At 42.4% G+C, this 27,971-nt stretch overlaps 1 protein-coding gene across 1 annotated transcript; it reads left to right on the top strand.

Moving 5' to 3' along the window:
• The first annotated feature begins 1,104 nt into the window (after positions 1-1,104).
• LOC115122442 (taperin-like) lies at positions 1,105-27,971 on the top strand. Its single transcript, XM_029651651.2, is given in 5 exon segments — positions 1,105-3,366; positions 25,268-25,316; positions 25,319-25,471; positions 26,035-26,159; positions 27,811-27,971. Coding segments are annotated over 5 exon segments (2,565 nt in total). The 5' UTR covers positions 1,105-1,191; the 3' UTR covers positions 27,874-27,971.

Below are 27,971 nucleotides of genomic sequence, written 5' to 3'. Positions count from 1 at the left end.
GAATTTGGTTAGACTGTCCCAGTTTTTTTCTTCTCCTTTTCTTTTCTGCTCGTTTTTGGTAACCTTGTTGTTGTTTGTATATATGTGTAAATAAACATTTAAGCTGGTAAAGTTGATAATGTAATATTATTTAATATCATCAGAAATCTATGAAACATTAATCAGCCCTCTTTTGGACAATGCTGAACGGATTCCATGCCGTTATGTCCCATGTAGACTTAGATCTTTGGTATGTCCACTGTTATGCCTTATGACGACGAAATGTGGGCACAAGGTGTCGCTATTTACATTGAAGATGGGCGTGTGACCCACTCAATTTCCTATGCCTAAACCAACATTGGCAAGGCCGTTCAAGTAATAAAAGGAACTCACTCCTATGAACTTTCATGGAAGGAAAAGTCATAATCGCTAATATCATGGCTAAGGCTGCATAAGCTTCATTTAGGAAAATAAAATACATGTTGAGCTGTTTGACCATTTTAGGCCTATCAAGCACCAATCTCTTGTTTTCCTATTATTACATGGATTAAGGTGAGAGAATCGAATATGATCCAATAGTCTCACAGGATTTCATCTAATGTTTTCCCTAAACAACTAGTAGAATAGTAGTAGGCATAGCTTGACCAAATTAATTATCTTATATCCAGCACCCTTTTATTTAGAGTGCTGGCAAGGCAACAGCAGGGACTTTAAATGTATTGGTCTTGGACACTGATGGTCGATAATTTGCTCTGCTCCACACACACATTTAAATACTTGAATCTATTAAAACCATTTAATGGTACCTTTCATGTTTAGGTCAGTAATTAAATTGAAATGAAATGCATTGTTTTTTTTTGTTTTTTTTAAAAGAACAATTGAGTCGATACGTGCTTTTATGATAACATATTTCAATTTATTCACTGAAAGGGTTAAACCGTAAAAGTGGGGCTGAACTGAATTTCCTTGAGTGACAGTTTCTCTTTACTTACTCAACAATAGAAAGAGGAGGGATTTCCTTTGATGGGTGGTACTCTGTGAAAATGGGGTGTATTCCAAATCGATATCACCAAATGAGGTTGCTTCTTGGGGCGCTGTTCTTAAGACTGAATAATGACGTAGATTTACAGGTGCGGAGGGCGGGGCAGGAGTCACAGACAGAGGAGGAAGAACGCAGAAAGACCGAAAGAGACCGTGGGGATGTAAGTGTGTATGCGATTTTCGGCGCTGCAGGTACAGCGACATACAGCTTTCTTCCCCAGTCGGGGAACACCATCTCCCGGATACATTACATTTCTCCCCACAATGTCTGGTGGAGGAGAAGTCCGTGTTCTCCGCCAGGAGGCTGGGCAGGAGAGCCCGACGATGCCGGCCTGGAAACGAGAGATTCTGGAGCGGAGGAAAGCAAAGGGTGGCGGGTCTGGAGCAGGAGCGGCTGAGCTTTGCCCTAGCGCGAGCTCATCGCGGGTTAATGGCGAAGTAACGGGAAACAGCAGCGCCCCCAAAAAAGACAATGAAACCAACGCTGATTCAGTTCGGAACTACACCATCATTCCAGCGAGCCAGCACTTTGCAGGCAAGCGTGGCAGTTCCCCCACCTCCCCAGAGCTCTCGCCGGTGAAAACTAACAAAGACCCCTTGACTGCCACCGACCCGTATGACTCGGAGAAAACGGTAAACGATGGCGAGGGACAGGAAAGTCTGGTTCTGCAGGACAGTCTAGGCCCATTGCAGGAGAATCCCTTCATCAAACTGGAGAAGGAGCGAAAGAAACGGCAGGACAGGGAGTGTGCCATTCGTCCCGTCCAGCACATACTGGAATTGTATGGCAGTGTACCTGGAATTCGGACTATACGCGCTGAGAATATCATTATCATAGAATCCGATCCGGATTACTTTCCGGGGGCCAGTGGAATAAAAAGCGGGTCTTATCTGCAGCAGAATGGGCTAAGCAGTTACAGCTCCCTCAATGACCTCTTGGACAGGAGAGCTGGTGGGGTGACCGAGATACGGGCAAAGGAGGTGGTTATTTATGACACCACACTAAGCAGGAGCGAGGAGAACTTGAGTACGCTAAGTCATCCTTGTCACGAGGGCGCATTCGAGACAGGAGAGGGTCAGGGCAGGGTGAGCCGCATGCTGCAGAAATTTGACAGCAACTACGGAAAACTGCAACCCAAGTCTCGCAGCACAGAGAACCTACTGGACTTGGAGACCAGTTCAAGCAGGCCAAGACAACGACCCAAGCCACAGCCAGATCTGGTGCCAAAATACAAATCACACGCCCAGCCTAGCTCACCAGTCCGCACCCTAGGCACCACACAGTCATCTTCCTCAGTCTCCCCCAGCTCCCAGTCTTCGAAACCAAATCTACAGCCCCCTCTTTATGAGCCTGACAGCATCCTGCACTCTGCTGGACCCCCTCAATCAGTGTCTTCCTACCGCCAGCGTTTTGAGGTGAGTGGGGGACACAGTGTGGTGGTCAACCCCAGAGAGAAGGCAGATGGCCCCCAGACCAAGCCTTTCCGAGAGAGCGATTGGGAGAGCACAGAGGTGCCCCCCAAATCCAAGGTGCCATGCTCTCCGGATACCTGCCGTGCTCGTGCCGAGTCCCCTGCCACCCCCACCACACCCCTGATGTCTCCCCCCTCTCCAGGGTTCAAGATCTGTCCCTCGCCCCGCCCTGACCTCTCCCTGCTGCCTTCCGGGGACATCCAGGCTCGTGCCCTTGCCAACCTGCGCCTCCAGTCCCGCAACTCCTTCACAGTCTTCCCCAAACGCCACAGAGCAGCCTCTTCCCCGGGAAGCACGGCCCCCTCCAGCCCCATCAAGTTTCCTCCCTCCCAGAGATTGGCAGAGATGCCCACTCCAGGAGTGCCAATTCCCATTACCCCTCCACCCACCCCAGCAGCCTCCAAGAGGAAAGAGGAGGTGAGGGCAGCCAGGCCAACCAAACCAGACCCACCTCTCCCCACTGCCACCCAGCCCCCCTCTCCATCCCCAGCACCCTCCTCAGTTCCCTCTATCCAGTCGCCACCTCCAGAGGATGCCCCAGCTGACCAGCTACCTGTCACCAACATAGATGACATAGATGTGGACCCTTCGAAGCCTGTAGCCCCCAGTCCAACTCTAGTGGTGCATGGGCGGAAGGGGAATACTTTCACTGTGGTGCCTAAACGTAAGTCAGAGCCTCAGCCTGGCTCTCCAGAGCCCCAGGAGCCCTCCGGAGGGGCCCAGACCCCCCCCACGCCATCCCAGGCCCCCTACACCCAGCTGGGTTCCCTGCTGAAGAAGCGCTACCCTGCTGTGGAGGAGATAGAGGTTATTGGTGGTTACCAGTCCCTGGGACGCTCCTGCCTCATCAAGACAGGCTCCACTGGCAAGAAGGTGAGACACAGTGCCCAACTCGTGGTTCTTCACATGCTGTTTGAACACTAATCTAAAGAAGCCTTTTTTACAGTGATAATGTTTTCATTTTCCATTTGTGCTTTGTCATTTAGTATAATTAAACAATGTTTTTATGCGACTATGCATATGAGTGGGCCTAGCCCCCAGTGTCTGGTCTGGACCGTGAAGTCATGAGCTCTGCTTGTCGGCTACTGCATAGCAACCTAGTGGTGCCAAAATCCCTGGTCTGCCCTAGAAAGCCTATATAAATAACGATTGGCAGAATCATTTTTTAGACTGCTGTTTTGCGCTCTAATTTTGTTTATTATAATCAAGTTTCATCCCCACGATTAATTATTTTAAAGTTCTCTACAAATTTAGATATTTAAATAGTGATCCATTCTGACTACTACATTTGTCTACACACAGGACCATGTGCTCGCGCCCTTATGCTATTGACATTAAGGTTAACTCTCAGGCAAGATGAAAACAACTACATAGACCATGATCCTTTGCTAGTTATGGCCACTTTCACCATGATCCTTAGTAGGGCTGTCCCCAACAAAATAGAATCTTGGTTGACCAAGAGTCTGTTCTTTCGACCAATCGATTGATTGAAATTTTAAAACCTATTTTTCCATATATAGACACATCCTGTGTTTTAATCAAATCAAATATATGCACTGAGCTTGTCTGATGCTTTAAGCACACTGTTTGATTAAATAATTAAGACACAAATGACTAGATGGAGTCTGACCACAATTGATTTGATTGTGCCGCCTGGCTCAGACTTGTGGCGCTGTGTTAAAAAAAAGACAGCGAGTGACTGTGTGACTAGCATCCATTGTCTCTCTCTCTCCTCCCTGCTTCAGCGACCACTACAGAACATCAGTATTTATCATGCTGTCCGTGTTGCTGAAGATGCAACATAATTTTACCCATTTCTGAATGAAAAGTTATGTTACTGAAATCAATAATCTGTTTAGGAAAAACATTCCCTCAACCTCTGGCTCTCTTTACATGTATACCTCGCATGTACATGACCAATAGGGCTTGACCTATATCATAATCACATCAATGAATTGGTTATAACAAACTCTGAACACCGTAACGCGTGACACCAAAATGAATGCAGAGGACGCGCTCTTCAAATTAAAATACTTCCTTCATGTCCCATTGGGAGTTTTCCATAGAAATAAGTGGATGATGTTGGAGCTATCACTATCAGCTGGTTTTAATGTCTATGGAGTGGACTAGGCTAAACTTCTAATTTAGGTCTGCTTTTCAGCCCTTCTCATTATACCACACCTCTGTAGATTATATTGTTTGTGTGGCACTTTTATTTTGCAGTGTTTTTGACCACTGTCCTGCAAATGTATGTTATTTATTTCCTTACTAGTGCTTTATTGGGTATGTCTTTGCTTGAAGCATACTGATCTGATCAACCCGTTACTTGATCCCCAGGATTTGGTTTGGAAAACCTGACTTGAGTTGGTTAGTACCAGACACCCACCTGTCTAAGCTATGGGACTGAACGGGCTGTCTATTAGTCAGGTTCACCCCAGGACCCTGGTCTAAGTAGGCCTGTTTTATCTGTCATTGTGTGGTGTCATTGTGTGGTGTCATTGTGTAGGCCTTTTACCAACAGGTTAATGTAAGGCCTCATGCCAAACAACCCTGTCTGTCCCAAAGAAGAAAGGGAAAAAACTATGTACAGCGCATTCGGAAAGTATTTAGACCCCTTGACTTTTTCCACATTTCATTATGTCACGTAGAGTAGGCCAGAAGGCTAAACTGGATAACCTAAACCTCTATCAAAATAAAAAAGATGGCGGAGCCGCAAAAGTTCTTCTGTGCAAAGGTGTTTATTTACAAGTGATTCCGGAACAAAAAACAACAGTACTGCCCTCAACGTCTACCTTATGGGACAGCTTAAAAACAATGCTGCCCCATCCACAGCTCAATCCAAAAAAGCCTCCCCATGACTGAGAGGCTCCTTTTGTAGGGCTAGCCCCCTCCCCTCAGAACAATTAACCCTAATTAATTAATCAATTAACAATACAAACCTACATTTTCCATGAACTAAACATACTAAAGGATATACATTGCAACACGGTTTTAAACAATATCACAACATAACATTTACAACATTACATCACTACTGACAATATCTTTCAATATGCCCATATGCATTAATGAGCCATTTGGGACAGGCACTATAAAGCCAACCCAATTCCCTTAGCTCGGGTCCTTTTCCAGCATACCCGGAAGCTACCGAGATGGAGAGAGAGGAACAGAACAAACAAACAATGCGCTCATCCACAACATTGATAAGTATAATAATTATTGTATCTCTCAAATATGAACATTGACAAGTGTGAAATACATGCACCAAGACAGAAGTTAATTTGTGTGTCGACCCACATTGTTAACTTATGGTATAATGGCGCAGGGAGGAGTGATGAATATGTGTGTGCGTTAAAGAACCAAATGCTGCCCGCGGCCAGTGACGGACTTCTACGTCACACATTACTTTACAGCTTTATTCTAAAATTGATTTTTTTCCCTTCATCAATCTACACACAATACCCCACAATGACAAAGCAAAAACAGGTTTTTAGAAATGTTTGCAAATGTATAATAAAACTATCACATTTACATAAGTATTCAGACCCTTTACTCAGTACTTTGTTGAAGCACCTTTGGAAGTGATTACAGCCTCAAGTCTTCTTGGGTATGATGCTACAAGCTTGGCACACCTGTATTAGGGGAGTCTCTCCCATTCTTCTCTGCAGATCCTCTCAAGCTCTGTCAGGTTGGATGTTGAGCGTTGCTGCACAGCTTTTTTCATGTCTCTCCAGAGATGTCCGATTGGGTTCAAGTCGGACTCTGGCTGGGCCACTCAAGGACATTCAGAGACTTGTCCCCACCTGCTTTGTCTTGGCTGTGTGCTTAGGGTCGTTTTCCTGTTTGAAGGTGAACAATCTCCCCAGTCTGAAGTCCTCAGCGCTCTGGGGCAGGTTTTCATCAATGATCTCTCTGTACTTTGCTCTGTTCATCTCTTCCTCTCTTCCAGTCCCTGCCGCTGAAAAACATCCCCACAGCATGATGCTGCCACCACCATGCTTCACCGTAGGATGGTGCCAGGTTTTCTCCAGACATGATGCTTGGCATTCAGGCTAAAGAGTTTCATCAGACTAGAGCATTTTGTTTCTCATGGTCTGAGAGTCTTTAGGTGCCTTTTGGCAAACTCCAAGTGGGCTGTCATGTGCCTTTTACTGAGGAGTGGCTTCTGGCTGGCCACTCTACCATAAAGGCCTGATTGGTGGAGTGCTGCAGAGATGGTTGTCCTTCTGGAACGTTCTCCCCATCTCCACCGAGGTACTCTGGAGCTCTGTCAATGTGTGGACTCCCAAGTGGTAGAAACATCTCAAGCATGATCAATGGAAACAGGATGCACCTGAGCTCAATTTCGAGTCTCATAGCAAAGGGTCTGAATACTTATGTTAGTAAGGTATTTCTGTTTTTTTAATTTTTTTTTATAAATTAGCAAACATTTCTAAAAACCTGTTCGCTTTGTCATTATGGAGTATTGTGTGTAGATTGATGGGGCTGTAAGGTAACAAAAAAAGGGAAGGGGTCTGAATACTTTCCGAATGCACTGTATATTACTCAGGCCTCTGTTGCTAAATGTAGGATATTCAACATGAAATTCTACTAACTCTACAGCAGGAATTGTCAACTGGTGGCCCGCGGGCCAAATTCAAATTCGCAGGTTGTGTGTGTGTGTGTGTGTGTGTGTGTGTGTGTCCCTGTGTTTGTCCCTGGCCAGGAGACAGAGAACACAGGCAGTAATGAGGCCCCTCAGAAGCAATCAGTGTTTTTGTACTCTGAACTCTATAGAATTCATTAGGCATGCTATGTTTGGGCTCACCAAATTCCCTCGCCTTTGTTGTATGTACATGCATACTTCTCCTCCCGGTCATCATTTTACCACGGCCAAGGTTCCTCTGGTATTAAAGCTAGGGCAGGGCAGCAATTACAAAAGCATCAAGGGTAGGCCTATGGAATTGTGTGGAATTACTTGGCTATGGTTCTGTGTGAGTTTCCTTTTCAGCATTTGGGATGAGTTTTTCAAATGTGCTTTTTCCTATTCAAATCCATTTCAAGAGGAACTGAGCTTGCTGGATGTAAAGTTTTTCAAACACATCAATATAAGAGAGTGGATCTTGAAACCAGTGTATCGCCGCCTACTAGGTTCTTATGTTTCTGAAAAAATGTACTTCCACTCATTTATTGGCCACGGTTGCCTGTTCAGTTCTGAATGTTGGGGGGGGGGGGATTCTGCAGTGTGTTGGAGTTAAGTCTCAGCATTGCTTTCAAATCATTATGACAGATTCAAATAAGGCCCTTACATGTACATGCTTTACACCTAGCCCTACTGTAATTCTGTATTCATTATCTTGGATAGTGTGTTGGATAATCGCGCTTGTCCTTTAAGCCTTTACTCTTTGCTTGTGATGTTATCTTTAAGGAGTGATAGTTGGTTATATAGGTCACACTGCACCAGGGTTGATTTGCATAAGGCTTTAATAATTTGATTGGCCTAGATTCTCTCAATGGTAATAGATTTTACAGAATGTGTAATAACATACAGTGCTTTCAGTTAGTACTCAGACCCATTGACTTTTTCCACGTTTTGTTATATTACAGCCTTATTCTAAAATTTATGAAATAGTTTTTTCCCCACCTAATCAATCTACACGCACTACCCCATAATGACAAAGCGAAAACATGGTGGTGGCAGCTTCATGTTGTGGGGATGTTATTTAGCGGCAGGGACTGGGAGACTTGTCAGGAATGAGGGAAAGATGCAGGATCTGCAGAGAAGAATAGGAAAACTCCCCAAATACAGGTGTGCCAAGCTTGTAGCGTCATACCCAAGAAGACTCGAGGCTGCAATCACTGCCGAAGGTGCTTCAACAAAGTACTGAGTGAAAGGTCTGAATACTTATGTAAATGTGATATTTTTTTTAAATTGCTTAATTATTTCGTTTCTTTAAACTGTTTTTGCTTGGACATTATGGGGTATTGTGTGTAGATTGATTAGGTGGGGAAAAAAACTATTTCATACATTTTAGAATACGGCTGTAATGTAACAATGTGGAAAAATTCAAGGGGTCTGAATACTTTCCGAATACATTTAGTACCTTTTGGAACAACTTTTGGTGTATTTCTTTGTTGTGGTCTATGGTGGCAATTCTCTGTCATTGAATAGAAATTGAGCTGGCAGGAAGAGATTGGGAGGAGTGGCTGGTTGTTTTTGAGGTTGGTGACCAGTTATTATAGGAAACAGGAGATGGCCCATGTGTTCGTGACAGAACGAGAAGAGACCATTCCTGCCATTTTGTATTCTGTGCTTCCATGTTGCCATTTCCATGTGTTTTCTCAGTGGAAGGCCTGTGCCTGGACCTACGCAGCTGAGTAATGTGTAATTGATAGAACCGATCTATTCATTCAAGCTGATTTTAAAGGTTTGGTGACCGGGCTGTTCTCTTAAGTACTGTTGTTGTGTTGTAGTAATTCCAGTCATTCCAGACTACAAGTAGGCTACCATATTAAACTTGTAAATAACCTCTATTCAAATGAAAAAGTGCTTGTGACAAGCTGATAATACCCTATGGAACCTAAATACCCATAGTAGTACAGCCAGGAGCATACCCCTAACGAGATGTTCTGGTCATAGATTAATTCTTGAGGCTGGACTATTTTCAAATGTACTTCCTTCTCATGATATGGCCTGAATCTTTTCCACAAACATATCACTGAAAACCTATAACCTTTTATTTAAAATGCTTTGATCCTTGTGTCTTTTGTACAGATTTCCTTGTTTATCAAGCAGAAAACATAAAATAGCAGTCCCAATCACACACCTATAGCACATTCATGGGTCTTTGTCGATTAATTGTCATGTTGGCTCTCAGCAGAAGGCCATGTCACATGTCGTCATCATCAGGAAGTGAGTGGAGGGGCCTGTGACTGTCTGCTGTATTGGCTGTCTGATAGTACACTCAACTGCTGTTTGTCTTCCAGGCTGGTCAGGCGCAACTGTGTCAGCTATCAATTTAGTGCTCAGGAGTTTAGGGCCTGTTATCCAGATATGGGACTCATGATGAGGAGTATAGGCTACTGTAGTTTGGACCCATGATGTTACACTGTCACATAGGCCAGAATGAAGTAGGATGATATGAATCAGCAAGGTATCATATTACAGGATTATACATCATGTGTATGAATGTGTCGAAAGATATATCTACTGTAAATCACGTCCAGATATGTCTCTTATTTTGCTTTTTCAACATGCACATAAATAAGCTCAACTTTACATTTAAGCTACTCAGTGTGAGTAGTGAAGTCTCTGATGGGCATTGACTAGAGCAGTGAAGTCCGGTATAGATTCTGACGTCGCCATGTGCAGGATTTGTTGAGAAGTGAGTCAGTAAGAGATTATCTGTGCCTTGACTTATAATTCATCACCGTCTGTCTGTTCACATACATGGGTTATCCCAAACATTACATACATCTTCTAAGCATGACTCCTAAATCTTTAGAAGCTCGTCAGTGACATTGTTTTGAATATTTCTCCAATCACTGCATCAGACTGAAGATCGATAAGCTCAAGTTGCAGGTCAGTGGGAGCATTATCCACATTGAAGGTGAAAGGAGAGGAAACCAACAGCATGACATTTTCCAACACTTTGAAATCCTCAAAATGACGAGAGAACTCACTGTTCAAAGCACACAGCAGCGATGCATACTTCTCCCGCTGGTCATCTGATAGGGAACCGACTAGTAGTGTCGGAAGGTGGGGGAGATTGTTGGCTTCTACTTGGCGGGTCAGGAGGAATAATTTTCCCTTGAAGGCTTTGACAAGGCTGTACATCTGATGTGCAAAAAGGCCTATCCTTGTAGTCTGGAATTCAGTTCATTCATGAGGGCCATGATGTCCACGGTGAAGGCAAAATCAGCCAACCATTCTTTATCTTGCAGTTGAGGGAAATCCACATATTTTCCTTTCATTTGAAAAAACTCTGCAATCTCTGACTTCAGGTCCCACACCCTTTTAAGCATCTTCCCCAAACTCAGCCATCGCATGTTTGTATGGTAGGGGAGATCTGCATGACCGGACTCTCTTCCAACAGTGAGACAAACTGCCTGTGGTTTAAATATTTTTATCTTATGAAGTTTACCACTTTAATGACCTGTTTCTCCAACATGACTCATTTTCAACACATTTTTCATTTAATTTTCAACACATTTTCAGTGCACCTGATGAATAATGCAACTCAGGGAAATAATTTTCTGATCTGAGTTCAGCTCAGCTACTTGATCTTGTATCCTTTTTTTTCCCTGTCCAAGTTTGGGCACCCATCAGTGGTCACACTGGATAACTTTTCAAAACTCAGTCCCAGCTTTGCCACCCACTTACTAACCTCCTCTAATAAATCTTTCCCTGTGGTTGTGCTCTTCATTGACTGCACTGAAGAAATCACCTCCAATTTCAAAGTCTGGGGTTACGAATATCAACAACTGCGCCGTGTCACGTGCATCACTGCTCGCATCCAGGGCCAAGGAGAAATAGGTGAAATCCTTTACCTTGTCTTTCAACTGTTCCATATTCTCTGCGATGTCCTCAACACGCCGTGTCACTGCTCATCTTGACAGGGAAACCTTTTCAAACAGCCCTTTCTTGTCGGGGCAAAGTAGTGCTGCAGAGTCGATTTAAGAACACATTCTTATTTTTAGTGACGGCCTAGGAACAGTGGGTTTAACTGCCTTGTTCAGGGGCAGAACGACAGATTTTAATTTTTTACCTTGCTAGCTCGGGGATTCAATCTTGCAACCTTTGGGTTACTATTCCTACGCCCCTAACCACTAGGTTACCTGCCGTCCCAACCTAAAAAGTTATTTCTATTGAAATTGCCAACTATGTAAAAATAATCTACATAAAGCCAACAAATAAAAACATTGCAGCCCGCAGGTAAAAATTATCAACAAAAAGTATTTTCTTTTCTATAAAACACACAGGCTACGCATGGCCTGTCTGCAACCAACTTTAAACATTGTATCAACTTTGGTCCAGCCAGAAGCTTGTGCTAGCAAACTTGCAACATTGAAAAAAAATGTAGGGCCCTCTTTCCACCAGTGAGCTTGACAGACACAGCAGTAGGCTATTTTTCCCTAGAGATAAGAGCTCATCAAGTAGATCTATTTTATGACATTTCCACTGGATCAGGGCATGATATTTTTCCCTTTCACGCTGAGTGGTTATAGAAAAGGGAGAGAGCTGGAAAGATCTTTCAGCTACATTGATGAACTATTGTAATTCTCAATGGATGTAAAAACAGACTTTGTTTGCCTGCTATTTGAGGTGAAGAAAACATTACTTTGAGAAGCTCCACAGGTCATTAGTCGTGGTTCATTAAGCCAATCAGAAATAATATCCGATCCCCAAATGTGCACATATTTATATGCCTACATTTGCAGGCAGGCCAGGTAGTCTATATGCCTACTTTTACACATAGTCAGGGGTGTGTCCTTACTCAACATTGACAAGTAGCGCTTCAAACAAATGACTAAATTGAATGAAATAAACCCAAACTTGTTTCTCACATGTGTAGCATAGGTTGTATGCTGTGCAAACAACGTGTCCACTCCAACAATGACAATGGTGAAAGACTGCAATAATATATTAAATGCATTAATAGAAATGACCATAACCAAACAAACAGATTAGGAATTCAAAGTAAATGTAGGCTACTACTGGTGATATTGGGCGGCAGGGTAGCCTAGTGGTTAGAGCGTTGGACTAGTAACCGGAAGGTTGCAAGTTCAAATCCCTGAGCTGAAAAGGTACAAATCTGTCGTTCTGCCCCTGAACAGGCAGTTAACCCACTAGGCCATCATTGAAAATAAGAATTTGTTCTTAACTGACTTGCCTAGTTAAATAAAGGTAAAAAATAAATATATGTAATGGGGAACTGATAGGGCTTCCGAGTGGCACAGGAGTCTAAGGCACTGCATCTCAGTCCTAGATGCGGCACTATAGTACCTGGTTCGAATCCAGGCTGTATCGCATCCGGCCATGATTGGGAGTCCCATAGGGTAGCGCACAATTGGACCAGCATCGTCTGGGTTTGGCTGGAGTAGGCCGTCATTGTAAATAATAATTTGTTCTTAACTGACATGCCTGGTTAAATAAAAAAAATGTAAAAACAATCAAGGCAAACAATTCACACAATGAAGTTATGAAACAATGAATGTGGACCAATTGTTGGGAGAGAGCACATTCTGTAGAGATGTGCATTTTGGCCACAATTCCCTTCTTCTTGGACTGTGCCATTCACGTGGCCTCCAATGGATTAGTTTACTGAGAAGGGTACAAATCAGACGGGTGTCTCGTGTGCCATCATTCTTTTATTTATCTATCTCACACACTGCTTGACAAATAAAAAATCACTGTTGACCAACAGCCCATCGACCAAACAATTAACTAGTCAACTAATTGGGATCAGCCCTAGTTGAAATATCTCAAATTGGAAAATTACAATCCTGGCAGCAGTCATGGTTTACAATAGTGCATTCCTCTGTCCAATGTTAAGAGAAACTGTTTTTTATTGGTTGTGGGAAAGTCATGCCATGCGTAAGGGAAGTTAAAAATGTTTATACTTAAATAATGCCAATGCACCGTGTCTGTAACACAGGAAATCCAATTATTGTGTGCTCCAGGTGTAAAGGTCCATTGTGTTTAATTATTTACCACCTGGAGTCATTTCCCATCCCTCATCACACTTCCTCCTTCTCTCCTCTTATCTCACTACTTCGTTTTCTTCTGCACGCTTCAGTCTTTGCCTCTCTCCTTGACTATGTGTGTCGGTCTCTGTCTGCATTTCTGTCTAGTGTGTATTTCTGTCTAGTGTGTATGTACAGTTGAAGTCAGAAGTTTACATACACTTTGGTTGGAGTCATTCAAATGTGTTTTTCAACCACTCCACAAATTTCTTGTTAGCAAACTATAGTTTTGGTTAGGACAGCTACTTTCTGCATGACCCAAGTCATTTTATCAAAAATTGTTAGATTATTTCACTTATAATTCACTGTATCACAATTCCAGTGGGTCAGAAGTTTACATACACTAAGTTGACTGTGCCTTTTTAAACCGCTTGGAAAATTCCAGAAAATTATGTAATGGTTTTAGAAGCTTCTGATAAGCTAATTGACAATTTGAGTCAATTGGAGGTGTATCTGTGGATGTATTTCAAGGCCTACCTTCAAACTTAGTGCCTCTTTGCTTGACATCATGGGAAAATCAAAAGAAATCAGCCAAGACCTCAGAAAAAAAATTGTAGACCTCCACAAGTCTGGTTCATCCTCTGGAGCAATTTCCAAATGTCTGGAGGTACCACGTTCATCTGTACAAACAATAGTACGCAAGTATAAACACCATGGGACCATGAAGCCGTCATACCGCTCAGGAAGGAGACGCGTTCTGTCTCCTAGAGATGAATGTACTTTGGTGTGAAAAGTGCAAATCAATCCCAGAACAACAGCAAAGAACCTTGTGAAGATGCTGGAGGAAACCGGTACAAAAGTATCTATATCCACAGTAAAACGAGTCCTTTATCCACATAACCCGAAAGGCCGCTCGGCAAGGAAGACGCCACTGCTCCAAAACCGCCATAAAATAACCAGATCACAGTTTGCAACTGCACATGGGGACAAAGATTGTACTTTTTGGAGAAATGTCCTCTGGTCTGATGAAATGGCAATAGAACTGTTTGGCCATAATGACCATTATGTTTGGAGGAAAAAGGGGGATTCTTGCAAGACGAAGAACACCATCCCAACCGTGAAGCACGGGGGTGGCAGCATCATGTTGTTTGGGTGCTTTGCTGCAGGAGGGACTGGTGCACTTCACAAAATAGATGGCATCATGAGGGAGGAAAATGATGTGGATATATTGAAGCATTATCTCAAGACATCAGTTAAAGCTTGGTCGCAAATGGTTCTTCCAAATGGACAATGACCCCAAGCGTACTTCTAAAGTTGTGGCAAAATGGCTTAAGTACAACAAAGTCAAGGTATTGGAGTGGCCATCACAAAGCCCTGACCTCTATCCCATAGAATATTTGTGGGCAGAACTGAAAAAGCGTGTGTGTGCAAGAAGGCCTACAAACCTGACTCCGGTACACTGGCTCTATCAGCAGGAATGGGCCAAAATTCACCCAACTTATTGTGGGAAGCTTGTGGAAGGCTACCCGAAACGTTTGACCCAAGTTAAACAATTTAAAGGCTATGCTACCAAATTCTAATTGAGTGTATGTAAACTTCTGACCCACTTCTGATGAAAGAAATAAAAACTGAAATAAATAATTCTCTACTATTATTCTGACATTTCACATTCTTAAAATAAAGTGGTGATCTGAACTGACCTAAAACAGGGAATTTTTACTAGGATTATGTCCGGAATTGTGAAACTGAGTTTAAATGTATTTTGCTAAGGTGTATGTAAACTTCCGACTTCAACTGTACCTGCCTGGGTGTGCTTGATTCTGTACGCACTGTGTGTGTGTTTGTTTGTCGGACCCAAGAGCCTCAGTGTGGTTTAGATGAACCGTTTCAGCCACTATCTCAGCATCTTGGAACATTCATCATGACTACGTCACACGCTTGCCTGCCTGTGCCTCTCCAGTAGGTCTGTGTATTTAAGGTGCATCTACTGCAGCAGCAGAGATCAGTGTTTCCCTCAAGACCCATACCGAGGTGTAAATATGCCATTGATACTGGGTCTTCAGCTTCATTCCGACCTGTGTGCGGTTCGTCGGCGCCTGTGACAAGCGTGACCGTTCCAGTGAGTGTTATCTGGCTGTAGAGTTCTGTGAGCCCGGGCGGGCAGGGTGAGAAACGGAACTATTGGGGCAATGCCAACAACATAATGATGACACACAGTCAAATATTGCACCTACATATGCATGCATACACACACACACACACACACACAGCTCTCATACAGCCTGTGTCATTTGTATAGCTCCGCCAGTCACTAATTAGAATTCATCCCGCAAAGCGTCAGTGTCATGTTTAATTCAGACCTGACCCGTGTGTGTCAGAGCGATCGAAAGAACGAGGAAAAGAGAAGTGTTTGAGAACCGGATGGATAGAATGATGCGTAGGTGGTTTCGGGGATGTATAAAAACAGTACTGTGTGTTGAGGTCATGTGGGCAGATGGAACAGCCCCTATTAATATCACTATTTCTCAGTGTGTTCTTGTAGATAATGTTGCCTGACTGTATATGTAACACTGTGTGTGTTCAGTGCTACTGTCTATTTATATACAAACACATAATATTCACATTCCCCTCTAACCCCACTGTGACAGTTACAGCACCAACTGCATGTACTGTAGATGGTCTTTCTCACAGATCATATCTGTCTGTAGTGCCATGGTTTTCTGTGGTTTATTATGTTCTTGCACTGTGTTTCTGTGGTAAGGTTATAATCAGACTCAGTTAGTTTTCTCAAATGCTATGCCCTATTTCTCCCTCTTTCAATGAGCATATACAATACGGTCTGTCTGTCTACTAGCATGCCTCTTCCACTCTCTCTCGTTCTCCCTCTCAGCCCTGTACTGCCTGTTCGTGCTCCACCTCCTCTCTCCCATTTATCTATGGCATTTGTCACCCTGGCAACGCAAGCCGCGGCCATTCTATATTGCCATTAGGATTCCAGCATAAGGAAGAGGTCCATACACAGCACTTGCTTTCTCTCTTACTCCTGACACTGAGTGTACAAAACATTAGGAACACCTGCTCTTGCCATGATTGACTGACCAGGTGAACCCAGGTGAAAGCTATGATCTCTTATTGACGTTACCTGTTAAATCCACTATAATCTGGGTAGATTAAGGGGAAGAGACTGATTTTAAAGGATGTTTAAGCCTTGAGACAATTGAGACATGGATGGTTTATGTGTGCTATTGAGGGTGAATGGGCAAGACAAAATATTTAAGTGTCTTTGAACGGGGTATGGTAGTAGGTGACAGGCGCAACAGTTTTGAGTGTGTCAAGAACTGGGCCAGCATCCTTGTGGAACACTTGACACCAATGAATTGAGGCTATTCTGAGGCCAAAAGGGGGTGCAACTAAATATTAGGAAGGTGTTCCTAATGTTTTGTACATTTGGTGTATATATTCACCTTAGCTTTGACATTGTAATGGACCATATCACTTTTTCATTAATTTGTCATATTCTCTTTCTTTGACTGTATCTAAGAGACGGCTCACACTGTAGCAAACAAACACTTTCATCCACAGCTGTGAGATTCTGCCTACATGATTGACTGTGTGTAAGGAGTAGGGGGTGGTACTTCAAGGCACTAAATCAGTAAGTGTGGTTACTAACACATGGTTGAAGATTTGCTAATGGTTGTTAGCGAGTTCAGAAACCAATGGTTCCTGGTACTATTTTGTGTTCTGTAGAGCTGCTGTCTACTTTAAGGCTGGTTAAAAAATTGGAATTGAAATGTTGTGCGTTACATGCTGATCAAACCGGCTCCGCGTGTCATTGTGCGCATGTTGATTGTTTATCTCCACCAGACACGTTCATGACACGCAGGTTAAAATGCCAAAACCAACTGTGAACAAACTATACTATATATAAAAAAGAAAGTGTGGACACCCCTTCAAATTAGTGGATTCGGGCCATACCCTTTGCGGACGGGTGTATAAAATCAAGCACACAGCCATGCAATCTGCATAGACAAACAATTGGCAGTAGAATGGTCTTACTGACGAGCTCAGTGACTTTCAACGTGACACCGTCATTGTTTCCAACAAGTAATTGCTACAAATTTCTGCTCAGCTAGAGCTACCCCGGTCAACTGTAAGTGCTGTTATTGTGCAGTGGAAACATCTAGGAGGAACAGCTCCTGTAGCACGTAAAAATCTTCTGTCCTCGGTTGCAACACTCACTACCTGGAAGCAACGTCAGCACAACTTTTCGTCGGGAGCTTCATGAAATGGCCGAGCAGCCGCACACAAGCCTAAGATCAACATGCGGAATGCCAAGCATCAGCTGGAGTGGTATAAAGCTCTCCACCATTTGACTTTGGAGCAGTGGAAACGCGTTCTCCTTGAGTGATGAATCACTCTCACCATCTGGCAGTCTGACGGACAAATCTGGGTTTGGCGGATGCCAGAAGAACCCTACCTGCCCGAATGCATAGTGTCAACTGTAGTGTTTGGTGGAGGAATAATAATGGTCTGGGGCTGTTTTTCATGGTTCGGGCTAGGCCCCTTAGTTCCAGTGAAAAGATCTTAACGCTACAACATGACATCCTAATGTAGCTGATTCTGTGCTTCCAACTTTGGTAACAGTTTGGGGAAGGCCCTTTCCTGTTTCAGCATGACAATGCCCCCGTGGACAAAGTGAGGTCCATACAGAAATGGTTTGTCGAGATCAGTGTGGAAGATATTGACTGGCCTTCAGAGCCCTGACCTCAACCCCATCGAACACTTTTGGGATGAATTGGAATGCCGACTGCTCAACTTTGGTGCCCAACCGCACTAATGCTCTTGTGGCTGTATGGAAGCAAGTCCCTGCAGCAATGTTCCAACTAGAGGTCGACCGATTAATCGGAATGGCCGATTTAATTGGGGCCGTTTTCATAATCAGAAATCTGTATTTTTGGACATTATTATTATTATTATTATTATTATTTTTTTATTATTTTTTTTTTTACACCTTTTTATTTAATCTTTATTTAACTAGGCAAGTCAGTTAAGAACACATTCTTATTTTCAATGACGGCCTAGGAACGGTGGGTTAACTGCCTCGTTCAGGGGCAGAAAGACAGATTTTTATCTTGTCAGCTCGGGGGATTCAATCTTGCAACCTTACATTTAACTAGTCCAACGCTCTAACCACCTGATTACATTGCACTCCACGAGGAGCCTGCTTGTTACGCGAATGCAGTAAGCCAAGCTAAGTTGCTAGCTAGCATTAAACTTATCTTATAAAAATCAATCAATCATCATAACCACTAGTTAACTACACATGGTTGATGATATTACTAGTTTATCTTGCGTGTCCTGCGTTGCATATAATCTATGCAGTGCGTAACGTTGCTCCAATGTGTACCGAACCATAAACATCAATGCCTTTCTTAAAATCAATACACAGAAGTATATATTTTTAAACCTGCATATTTAGCTAAAAGAAATCCAGGTTAGCAGGAAATATTAACCAGGTGAAATTGTCACCTCTATTGCGTTCATTGCACGCAGAGTCAGTGTATATGCAACAGTTTGGGCCGCCTAGTTTGCCGGAATTTTACTTAAGTATGACATAACATTGAAGGTTGTGCAATGTAACTGGAATATTTAGACTTATGGAGGCCACCCGTTAGATAGAATTCGGAACGGTTCCGTATTTCACTGAAAGAATAAACGTCTTGTTTTCGAGATGATAGTTTCCGGATTATTAATGACCCTAAGGCTCGTATTTCTGTGTGTTATTATGTTATAATTAAGTCTATGATTTGATAGCAGTCTGACTGAGTGGTGGTAGGCAGCAACAGGCTCATAAGCATTCATTCAAACAGCACTTTCCTGCGTTTTGCCAGCAGCTCTCCGTTGTGCTTCAAGCATTGCACTGTTTATGACTTCAAGCCTATCAACTCCCGAGATTAGGCTGGTGTAACCGATGTGAAATGGCTAGCTAGTTAGCGGGGTGCGCGCTGATGGCGTTTCAAACGTCACTCACTCTGAGACTTGGAGTGGTTGTTCCCCTTGCTCTGCATGGGTAACGCTGCTTCGAGGGTGGCTGTTGTCGATGTGTTCCTTGTTTTAGCCCAGGTAGGAGCGAGGAGAGGGACGAAAGCTATACTGTTACACTGGCAATACTAAAGTGCCTATAAGAACATCCAATAGTCAAAGGTTAATGAAATACAAATGGTATAGAGAGAGAGAGAGTCCTATAATAACTACAACCTAAAACTTCTTACCTGGGAATATTGAAGACTCATGTTAAAAGGAACCACCAGCTTTCATATGTTCTCATGTTCTGAGCAAGGAACTTAAACGTTAGCTTTCTTACATGGCACATATTGCACTTTTACATTCTTCAACACTTTGTTTTTGCATTATTTAAACGATATTGAACATGTTTCATTATTTGAGGCCATATTGATTTTATTGATGTATTATGTTAAAATAAGTGTTCTTTCAGTATTGTTGTAATTGTCATTATTTCCCCCAAAAATCGATATCGGCGTTGAAAAATCATAATTGGTTGACCTCTAGTTCCTACATCTAGAGGAAAGCCTTCCCAGAAGAGTGGAAGCTGTTATAGCAGCAAAGGGGGGACCAACGGCATATTAATGCCCATGATTTTGGAATGAGATGTTCGACCTGGTGTCGACATACTTTTGATCATGTAGTGTTTTAATTTGAGGACATTAAGATAGTTTGCTGTTGCTAGGTTATTTGTCCTGGGAGATTAAGATTGGGTTATTTTACCTGAAATGCATATGGGCATTTTTAATTTAATTTTTTTGCTGGATTTTTGTATAATTTATAAATTTCAGTCAAATCAGGTTTTCTCTACTCGGAAAAGAAATCTACTGGTGAAAGCAGTTTATTTTATTTTATGTTTTATTAATCTCTCCTTGTTTGTTGTCTTGTTCTTCTGTGGATTATATATGGCTGTTGGTAACCACCTTTAAGGTGCATTATCGCCACCAACTGGACTGGAACGATGTCCACACTCATCTTTCAAACACCCACGTGGGATGATATGCTCGTTTTATAAACCAATGAGTAGATGGGAGAGGCGGGACTTGCAGCGCGTCAAGTGCCTAAAATAGAAGCAAGTTCGATTTTAGCGCCTGGCTACGTAAACGCCCGCGAGGAATTTGAATGAAATGATTGAATAACGTGTACATTTATTTTGCAATGGTTTAGTCAACATGTTAGTGGAATAACTCCAATCCATGCTCATCTAACAGTGTTGCTTCCGTTCCTATCTTTGTCCCAACCTGGGCTTGAACCAGGGACCCTTTAAACACATCAACAACAGTCACCTTCGAAGCGTCGTTACCTATCGCTCTATAAAAAGAGCGACAAGGGAAACAACTACTTCAAGGTCTCCGAGCGAGACATGTCACCGATTGACACGCTACTAGCGCGCACTGCTAACTAGCTAGCTATTTCACATCGGTTACGCTCAAATCTCCTCTCTGTATATGATAATGTATGCGAGTGGCTGTCTGTCACCTCCATTGTAGTAGGATTCTAATATTAACTGGCTGGCAGGAGATGAGCTTTAATCAGGCATCTGGTCAGTGTGTCCCACACCTCAATGAGGGGCATTAACAAGGCTATCCCTCCTCCCCTCCTATCACAAAACACACCCATGTAAACCCACACACACCTACAATTGGGTAATTCCACAGTAATGCAATTACGCTTTGATTCAGTTTTTTTACTTTAAAATGTATGCCAAACAGATTTCAGAGTTTAACAAACCATATGGGGCGGCAGGGTAGCCTACTGGTTAGAGCGTTGGACTAGTAACCGGAAAGTTGCAAGTTCAAACCCCCAAGCTGACAAGGTACAAATCTGTCGTTCTGCCCCCAAACAGACAGTTAACCCACTGTTCCTAGGCTGTCATTGAAAATAAGAATTTGTTCTTAACTGACTTGCCTAGTTAAATAAAATATCAATATATATAACTCTATGCACAAAGACTACTTTGAACAATTTACACTGAACTTCACAAAAACATATTTGCTGGAAGAACTGTGTAGACTGCAAATGCAAAGTTTGGTAACCAAATTACAGTAAAATCTCCCTCAGTATTTTATGAGACCACGTTTTCCAAAAGCTCTTAAATATCTGCTCTGAATTAAGATTCAAAGATGTCTGCAGAAAGACACCTTGACTTTGAAATGTTTTATTTTGTTAACGGAATTTCATCATGGGTCCCTGATTTGTACTATACAGAAATGTATAATTATGGATATGAATGTCCTTCTCTTCATGGTGATGTATCCTGAACACAAAGGTAGAAATATACAATATCCTTCTTTTGCATATCTGGAAATTATTGTACACACTGGCTGTTATTGTAATGAGCTCTGCCCCCAAACACCATATTTGGTTGGTTCAGACGAGACCAAATCAGATACAATATGTACAGTAGGCACTACTCTAGTGTGTTCTACTGTACTCTACTTTTATTTTACTATGTTATAAATAGTATAGTATTCACTGTAGTGTTTTTGGGGACTTTACTGTAGTATTCACTGTAGTGAAAAATACTTGTTAATACTGTAGTATTTACATTTTAATGTGCACCTGGGGGGGCCCAGGACTAAGACCAAGTTTGTGAAACTGGTCTAAGAACCTTTTTCCATCTATTTGACCAGAAATCAAAGCCTTTGCTTATTCCTAATTTCAGGATGGAAACTTGTTTAAACAGGTATATGGGTCTTTCTATAAATAATGGGGCCAATGTGTAACATCGTGATCAAAATTTCTAAACGGTTTGAAACAAAAATCTAAAAGATGATCATGCAGTGTACTTAGAGGAATAAAAATGAATATATGCATATTGGCCCATAACTCCACCTATACAACAACATAGGACTATACATACTCTAAGCAGGGTTCATAAAGACATTGGCAAGCAAAATTCAAGGACTTTCAGGGACTTCTACAAGCACTTCATTGTAATGTTCAAGGACCTCAATGTTATATAATTGTACATATAGGGCCTAATATAGAACCCTACTGCTCCAAAAAACATGCAAAAAGTATCAAAGTAGGACATTACCACTTTAAGAATAATTGTTTTTTAGGCCTTGCCAATGCAGCGATATAAAAATTATTATTACATTCTAAAATGTGAGAATAATGTGGACATTGCCTGACTAAATAAATCTCCATGCATCCAATCTTTCTGTAGCCTATGTGGCCGATGCAGGGACACATAAAGCCATGACTAGCTGTAGCATTCATCTCACCATTTGAATCTCACCATCGCTGTTTTTATAATGAGAAAGTGACCAAAAACCAGGTTCCTTTTTTAAATTTAAGGATTTGTATAGATGGCCAAGTTGAAGCCAATAATCCTCATCCTCCTAATAACCACACATGGTTTTACCGCAAAAGAGAAGCCCAACGCACTTCCATTGAAACGGCGGGAAACAAACGAAAGTGGCTACATCTCTCACAAAAACCAATCAAAAAGGAATTCACGGATAATTATAAGGGAGCAGGAGAACCTCTTGCAAAGCTGTCATCAAGGCAAAGGGTGGCTACTTTGAAGAATCTCAAAAAATAAATATATTTTGATTTAACACTTTTTTTGGTTCCTACATGATTCCATGTGTTATTTCATAGTTTTGATGTCTTCACTATTCTACAATGTAGAACCTATTAAAAATAAGAACTCTGGAATCAGTAGGTGCGTCCAAACTTTTGACTGGTACTATGTATATAATTTATATATATAAATGAATGACATTATCCTACGAACTTCACTTGTTGGTGCTCATGGGTCCTTTTAAATGCCCAAACCCTGCACTCTTGTACTTGCTGTAGCTCCTACCCAATTTCCACAGCAGAGCTCCCCTCCAATCCGCTGCCAGAATGTTGGGATGAACTCTACCAGATTCCACCGTGTGTGTCTCAATGTGCATCATGTCACTGTACCCTCTACTAAACTAGGACAGCGTGCTGGGTGGCCTGGAAAATTTTAATTCCCTCTCGCTTTGGCTCGCTCCTTCTCTCGCATTGTTACTCTTTCTGTTGTGCACTTTCTCTCCCGCACAGACAGAATTGCAAACAGACACCATTTTTTTCAACACTATATTAATACACTCTCACTACTCTCTTGAGGAAAAAAAATCATAAAAACCAACAGCAAATGCTCAAATCCTCTTCAGCTGAGTCATTTCCGTGTCATTGTCCTGTTTTTGGGGTGAGAGAGCGCTCAGACAATTTGGTTCTGTGGTCTCTGTCCTGTTGAAGTGTGCAGTGGTGAATGGGAAGAGCCTGGTGCCTGAATCGGCCCTCTGTTGGCCTGTCTCAGTGCCCAGAGAGGAGGACAGCAATCACTTCTTGAATAATACAGGCCTTCATAGCCACGGGTGGGCAGAGAGAGGGGCAGCCCTGACGTCTCAGCCCAGATCTACACAGAGAGGAAGCTAACCCCGCGGCTAGTCTGATTTTATTGATACACTCTCGTGGCATGGAGATGGACTCCTAAAGCAGGACATGGGCCACGTGGTGAAATGCTTTGGCGTGATTAAGTTGATGAGGGAACTTGGGAGAGAGCGAGGGTTTTAGACATTTAAAAGAGCTGATTTGTAAAGCTGATGGTCTTTTGGGGCTGGAGCTCCAGTGATATGGCTTTAGACTGGATTTAATACCTTTTAAAAATAGTATTTGTGCTCCTCATTTGGTCTTTGTCACTGGAAGGCCACGGCTGCCACTGGTTCAGCCACGACCAGGCCAAACACACAACTAATTCACTGTCTTGATAGATCACATGATTAAAAAACAAGTTGGTTTTGTCCCTAATATGATATCTGCATCTTTCTTGGGTTTTAATGTAATTTTAATTGTAAGGAATTAAAATGACTGATTTATAAATCAGTCTAATTATAGTGCTTAGATTATGAATAGAGTTCAATGCATGTCCTTTCCCTTCTGAAAGCACATGCTTATTATGATGAACTGAAAAATGCACCACAAGTGAAAATGAAAGCACTTTCGAAATCAGCGATAAGGCAGCATGCCTCAATGGGTTTTTGTTTTATCAAAGCATACAGTATCATCGGGGCTGAGAAGTTGAGAAATTACTTGAGTTATTGAATGTCTGAGATATAGCCTATTCTCATTTTGTACATGTACCCATCTGCATTGTATGCTTAATTGTCACAGCTTATTAGCCATTAAAGGTCAATGTTTTGAGCTTCATTAAGCCTTCAGACTATTGAGGTTGGCTGTTGTGAAGTTGATAGTCACGTTCTGCAACATGTTGCCACAAAGTCTCACCCCACGGTGGCATGTTTGTGCAGCGCTGGACTGTTGCCAAACGGAGATGTCGTACAACTAGCTTTCCAGCCATCAATCACAATGCCAGCAGCCCCTGCAACGCTGCCACCTGCCCTGTGCCATGATACTAGAGGCCAACACTGGAAAATTTAAACTCACAGGTCAAGCACATATTCTCATATTTACAAGTGCCTTTAAGGTAACCCCAATATATCAAGATAATGTGCTTGTGTAGGCTACTAGGTTCAGTTTGGGTCACGTACACATACAATGCTGGTGTTGAAATTCATCCAATCAAAGTAGGCCGGCCTGACAATGCAATAAGCCAAATTACATTTAATGATACAGTAATAAGGAAACCAATTTCTTTTATTGTTCAATGTGGTCAGAACTATTCTGTCATCATAGGGGAGTAAAGTACAGTATGCACAATAAACCGGTGGTATTTTAATTCTGCAGCGTTGAATCTTTTGTGGCTGTACTATCATACTAAACTGACTTTGTAGTGCTGAGGAAGAAAATTATTATTGTGGCAAGCAGAGCTAGGGGAAATCCCAATCATTGAGTTAGCCTGATGTCAAGCTTTGTACATGAATTGACATGAAGCTGACATTTTCTCTCTGGTACACTTACTAATTGAAAGTGCTGATAGGAGATTCAATTCATAGCACTCAACCCTTAAGAGAACCATAAACAGCAGGCCTACCATTTCACCACTGAGTCTTATGTTTGAGTGTCTTTAAATCACTGACGGACTTCTCCGTTCCCCCTCACTCAGCTGAAGATATCGTTCAACGAGTCGAGCATGCAGAGCAGCTATGAGTACCCTCAGAGAGCAGCGTGTGGGACAGCGGAGAGGAGGAGGAGGAGGATGATGAGGAGGCGGTGGCGGAAGGGAAGGGAGGAGGTCAGGAGGAGGATCAACCCAGCATGGTGGGCCGCATCCACATCCCTCGTCCGAGCTACACCAGCAACGGCACTGGTGAGAGAGAGAAAGAGGGAATATGGGGGGGGGGGGGGGAAGCAGGAAACGTATAGAATGAGAGGAAGAGGGAGGGGATGGAATTGGAGTGAGAAGAGGACAGAGTTAAAGGGAAAGTAATCAAACTGACTAAATGAAACTTATTCTAATGGTGAAGAGGGTACGATAAGGGAAAGTAATGAATTCATACAACCTATTAGTAATCTGGAAATGGCTGCATGGTGGTTTGGCACCGAACTGCTACTGTTTGATGTAGCATGGGAGACACCTACTGGTCAGAGTTAGCATTACATCCTAATGAAGAAACCGCTGGGGTTCAGCAGGCAAAAACTATCTTTCAGTGAGTTGTAACTAAACATATCTGTCATTTTTATCTGCTCTCCCATAAATGTCTCCCCATTTAAACAGTAGACATGCAGTATAATTAGATTAGTTATTCATTACACAGTTTATTGCCAATCTTTAGTCAACGTGTACATGAGCTCGTGCAATAAAAGAATGTATAATAAATAACTAATGTGCTACAGACTTGCATTGTGCTTTCCCCATTCCTATGCCTTCAGATCTGTCCAGTTACATTCCCAAGCACACAGTGGATTTTAACAGCTGGCAGGAACATAAGCTTGATGACCCTGTTTACCAGGGGGACACCAATTTCCAGCGCACACAGATGTCAGGGGAAGTTATGGTAAGGCAACAGTACCAGTCAAAAGTTTGGACACTTACTCATTTCAAGGGTTTTTCTTTATTTTTACTATTTTCTACATTGTAGAATAATAATGAATACATCAAAACTATGGAATCATGTAGTAAACAAAAAAGTGTTAAACAAAGTAGCCACCCTTTGCCTTGATGACAGCTTTGCACACTCTTAGCATTCTCTCAAAAAGCTTCACCTGGAATGCTTTTCTAGCAGTCTTGAAGGAGTTCCCACAAATGTTGAGCACTTGTTGGCTGCTTTTCCTTTACTGCGGTCCAACTCATCCCAAACCATCTGTTGGGTTGAGGTTGGGTGATTGTGGAGGCCAGGTCATCTGATGCAGCACTCCATCACTATCCTCCTTGGTCAAATAGCCCTTATATAGCTTGGAGGTGTGTTTTGGGTCATTGTCCTGTTGAAAAACAAATTATAGTCCCACTAAGCGCAAACCAGATGGGATGGCGCATCGCTGCAGAATGCTGTGGGAGCCATGCTGGTTAAGTGTGCCTTGAATTCTAAATAAATCACGACAGTGTCACCAGCAAAGCACCCCCACACTATCACACCTCCTCCTCCATGCTTCACGGTGGGAACCCCACATGCGGAGATCATCTGTTCATCTACTCTGCATCTCACAAAGACATGGCGGTTGTAACCACAAATCTCTAATTTGGACTCATCAGACCATAGTGCTGATTTCCACTGGTCTAATATCCATTGCTTATGTTTCTTGGCCCAAGCAAGTCTCTTCTTATTATTGTTGTCCTTTAGTAGTGGTTTCTTTGCAGCAATTTGACCATGAAGGTCTGATTCACAGTCTCCTCTGAACAGTTGATGTTGAGATGTGTCTGTTACTTGAACTCTGTGAAGGATTTATTTGGGTTGCAATTTCTGAGGGTGGTAACTGTAATGAACTTATCCTCTGCAGCAGAGGTAACTCTGGGTCTTCCTTTATTGTGGTGGTCTTCATGAGAGCCAATTTCATCATAGTGTTTGATGGTTTTTGCGACTGCACTTGAAAATGTTTTTTTTTGTAAGTTCTTGACATTTTATGAATTGACTGACCTTCATGTCTTAAAGTAATGGACTGTCATTTCTCTTTGCTTAATTGAGCTGTTCTTGCCATAATATGGACTTGGTCTTTCATCAAATAGGGCTATCTTCTGTATACCACCCCTACCTTGTCACAACACAACTGATTTGCTCAAATGCATTAAGAAGGAAAGAAATTCCATAAATTTAACAAGGCACACCTGTTAATTGAAATGCATTCCAGGTGACTACATCATGATGCTGGTTGAGAGAATGCCAAGAGTGTGCAAAGCTGTCATAAAGGCAAAGGGTGGCTACTTAGAATAATCTCAAATATAAAATATATTTTGATTTGTTTAACGCTCTTTTGGTTGCTACATGATTTGATGTCTTCAATGTAGAAAAATAAAGAAAAACCCTGGAATGAGTAAGTGTGTCCAAACTTTTGACTAGTACTGTATATGATATGACACATTCATTAATCAACCTAAACTTTTGTGGGGCTACTTTAAAAGGATCAGAATGGCATAACAGCACATAATTTACTAAAGTAACTCTATTTCTCTCTCTCCACCCTTACCCTGCTCTTCATTTTATATATAATCAGCTCACCCCAGCAGACAGCTCCTTGCTGTCAGATTTCAGCAGTGAACCTGCTTTGTACTTCTGATATGCCTGGACCAAACAGGAATGACCACTGCCCTACAGCTTGGACTCAGAACCACAGTTACACAACCCAGGCTGCGACCAGACTCCTACCAGTGCCCA

The sequence above is a fragment of the Oncorhynchus nerka genome, linkage group LG4 (genome assembly GCF_034236695.1).
Source record: "Oncorhynchus nerka isolate Pitt River linkage group LG4, Oner_Uvic_2.0, whole genome shotgun sequence".
Taxonomy (NCBI): domain Eukaryota; kingdom Metazoa; phylum Chordata; class Actinopteri; order Salmoniformes; family Salmonidae; genus Oncorhynchus; species Oncorhynchus nerka.
Note: the sequence above shows the minus strand (reverse complement) of the source record. Positions and strands in the feature narration are given on the sequence as shown.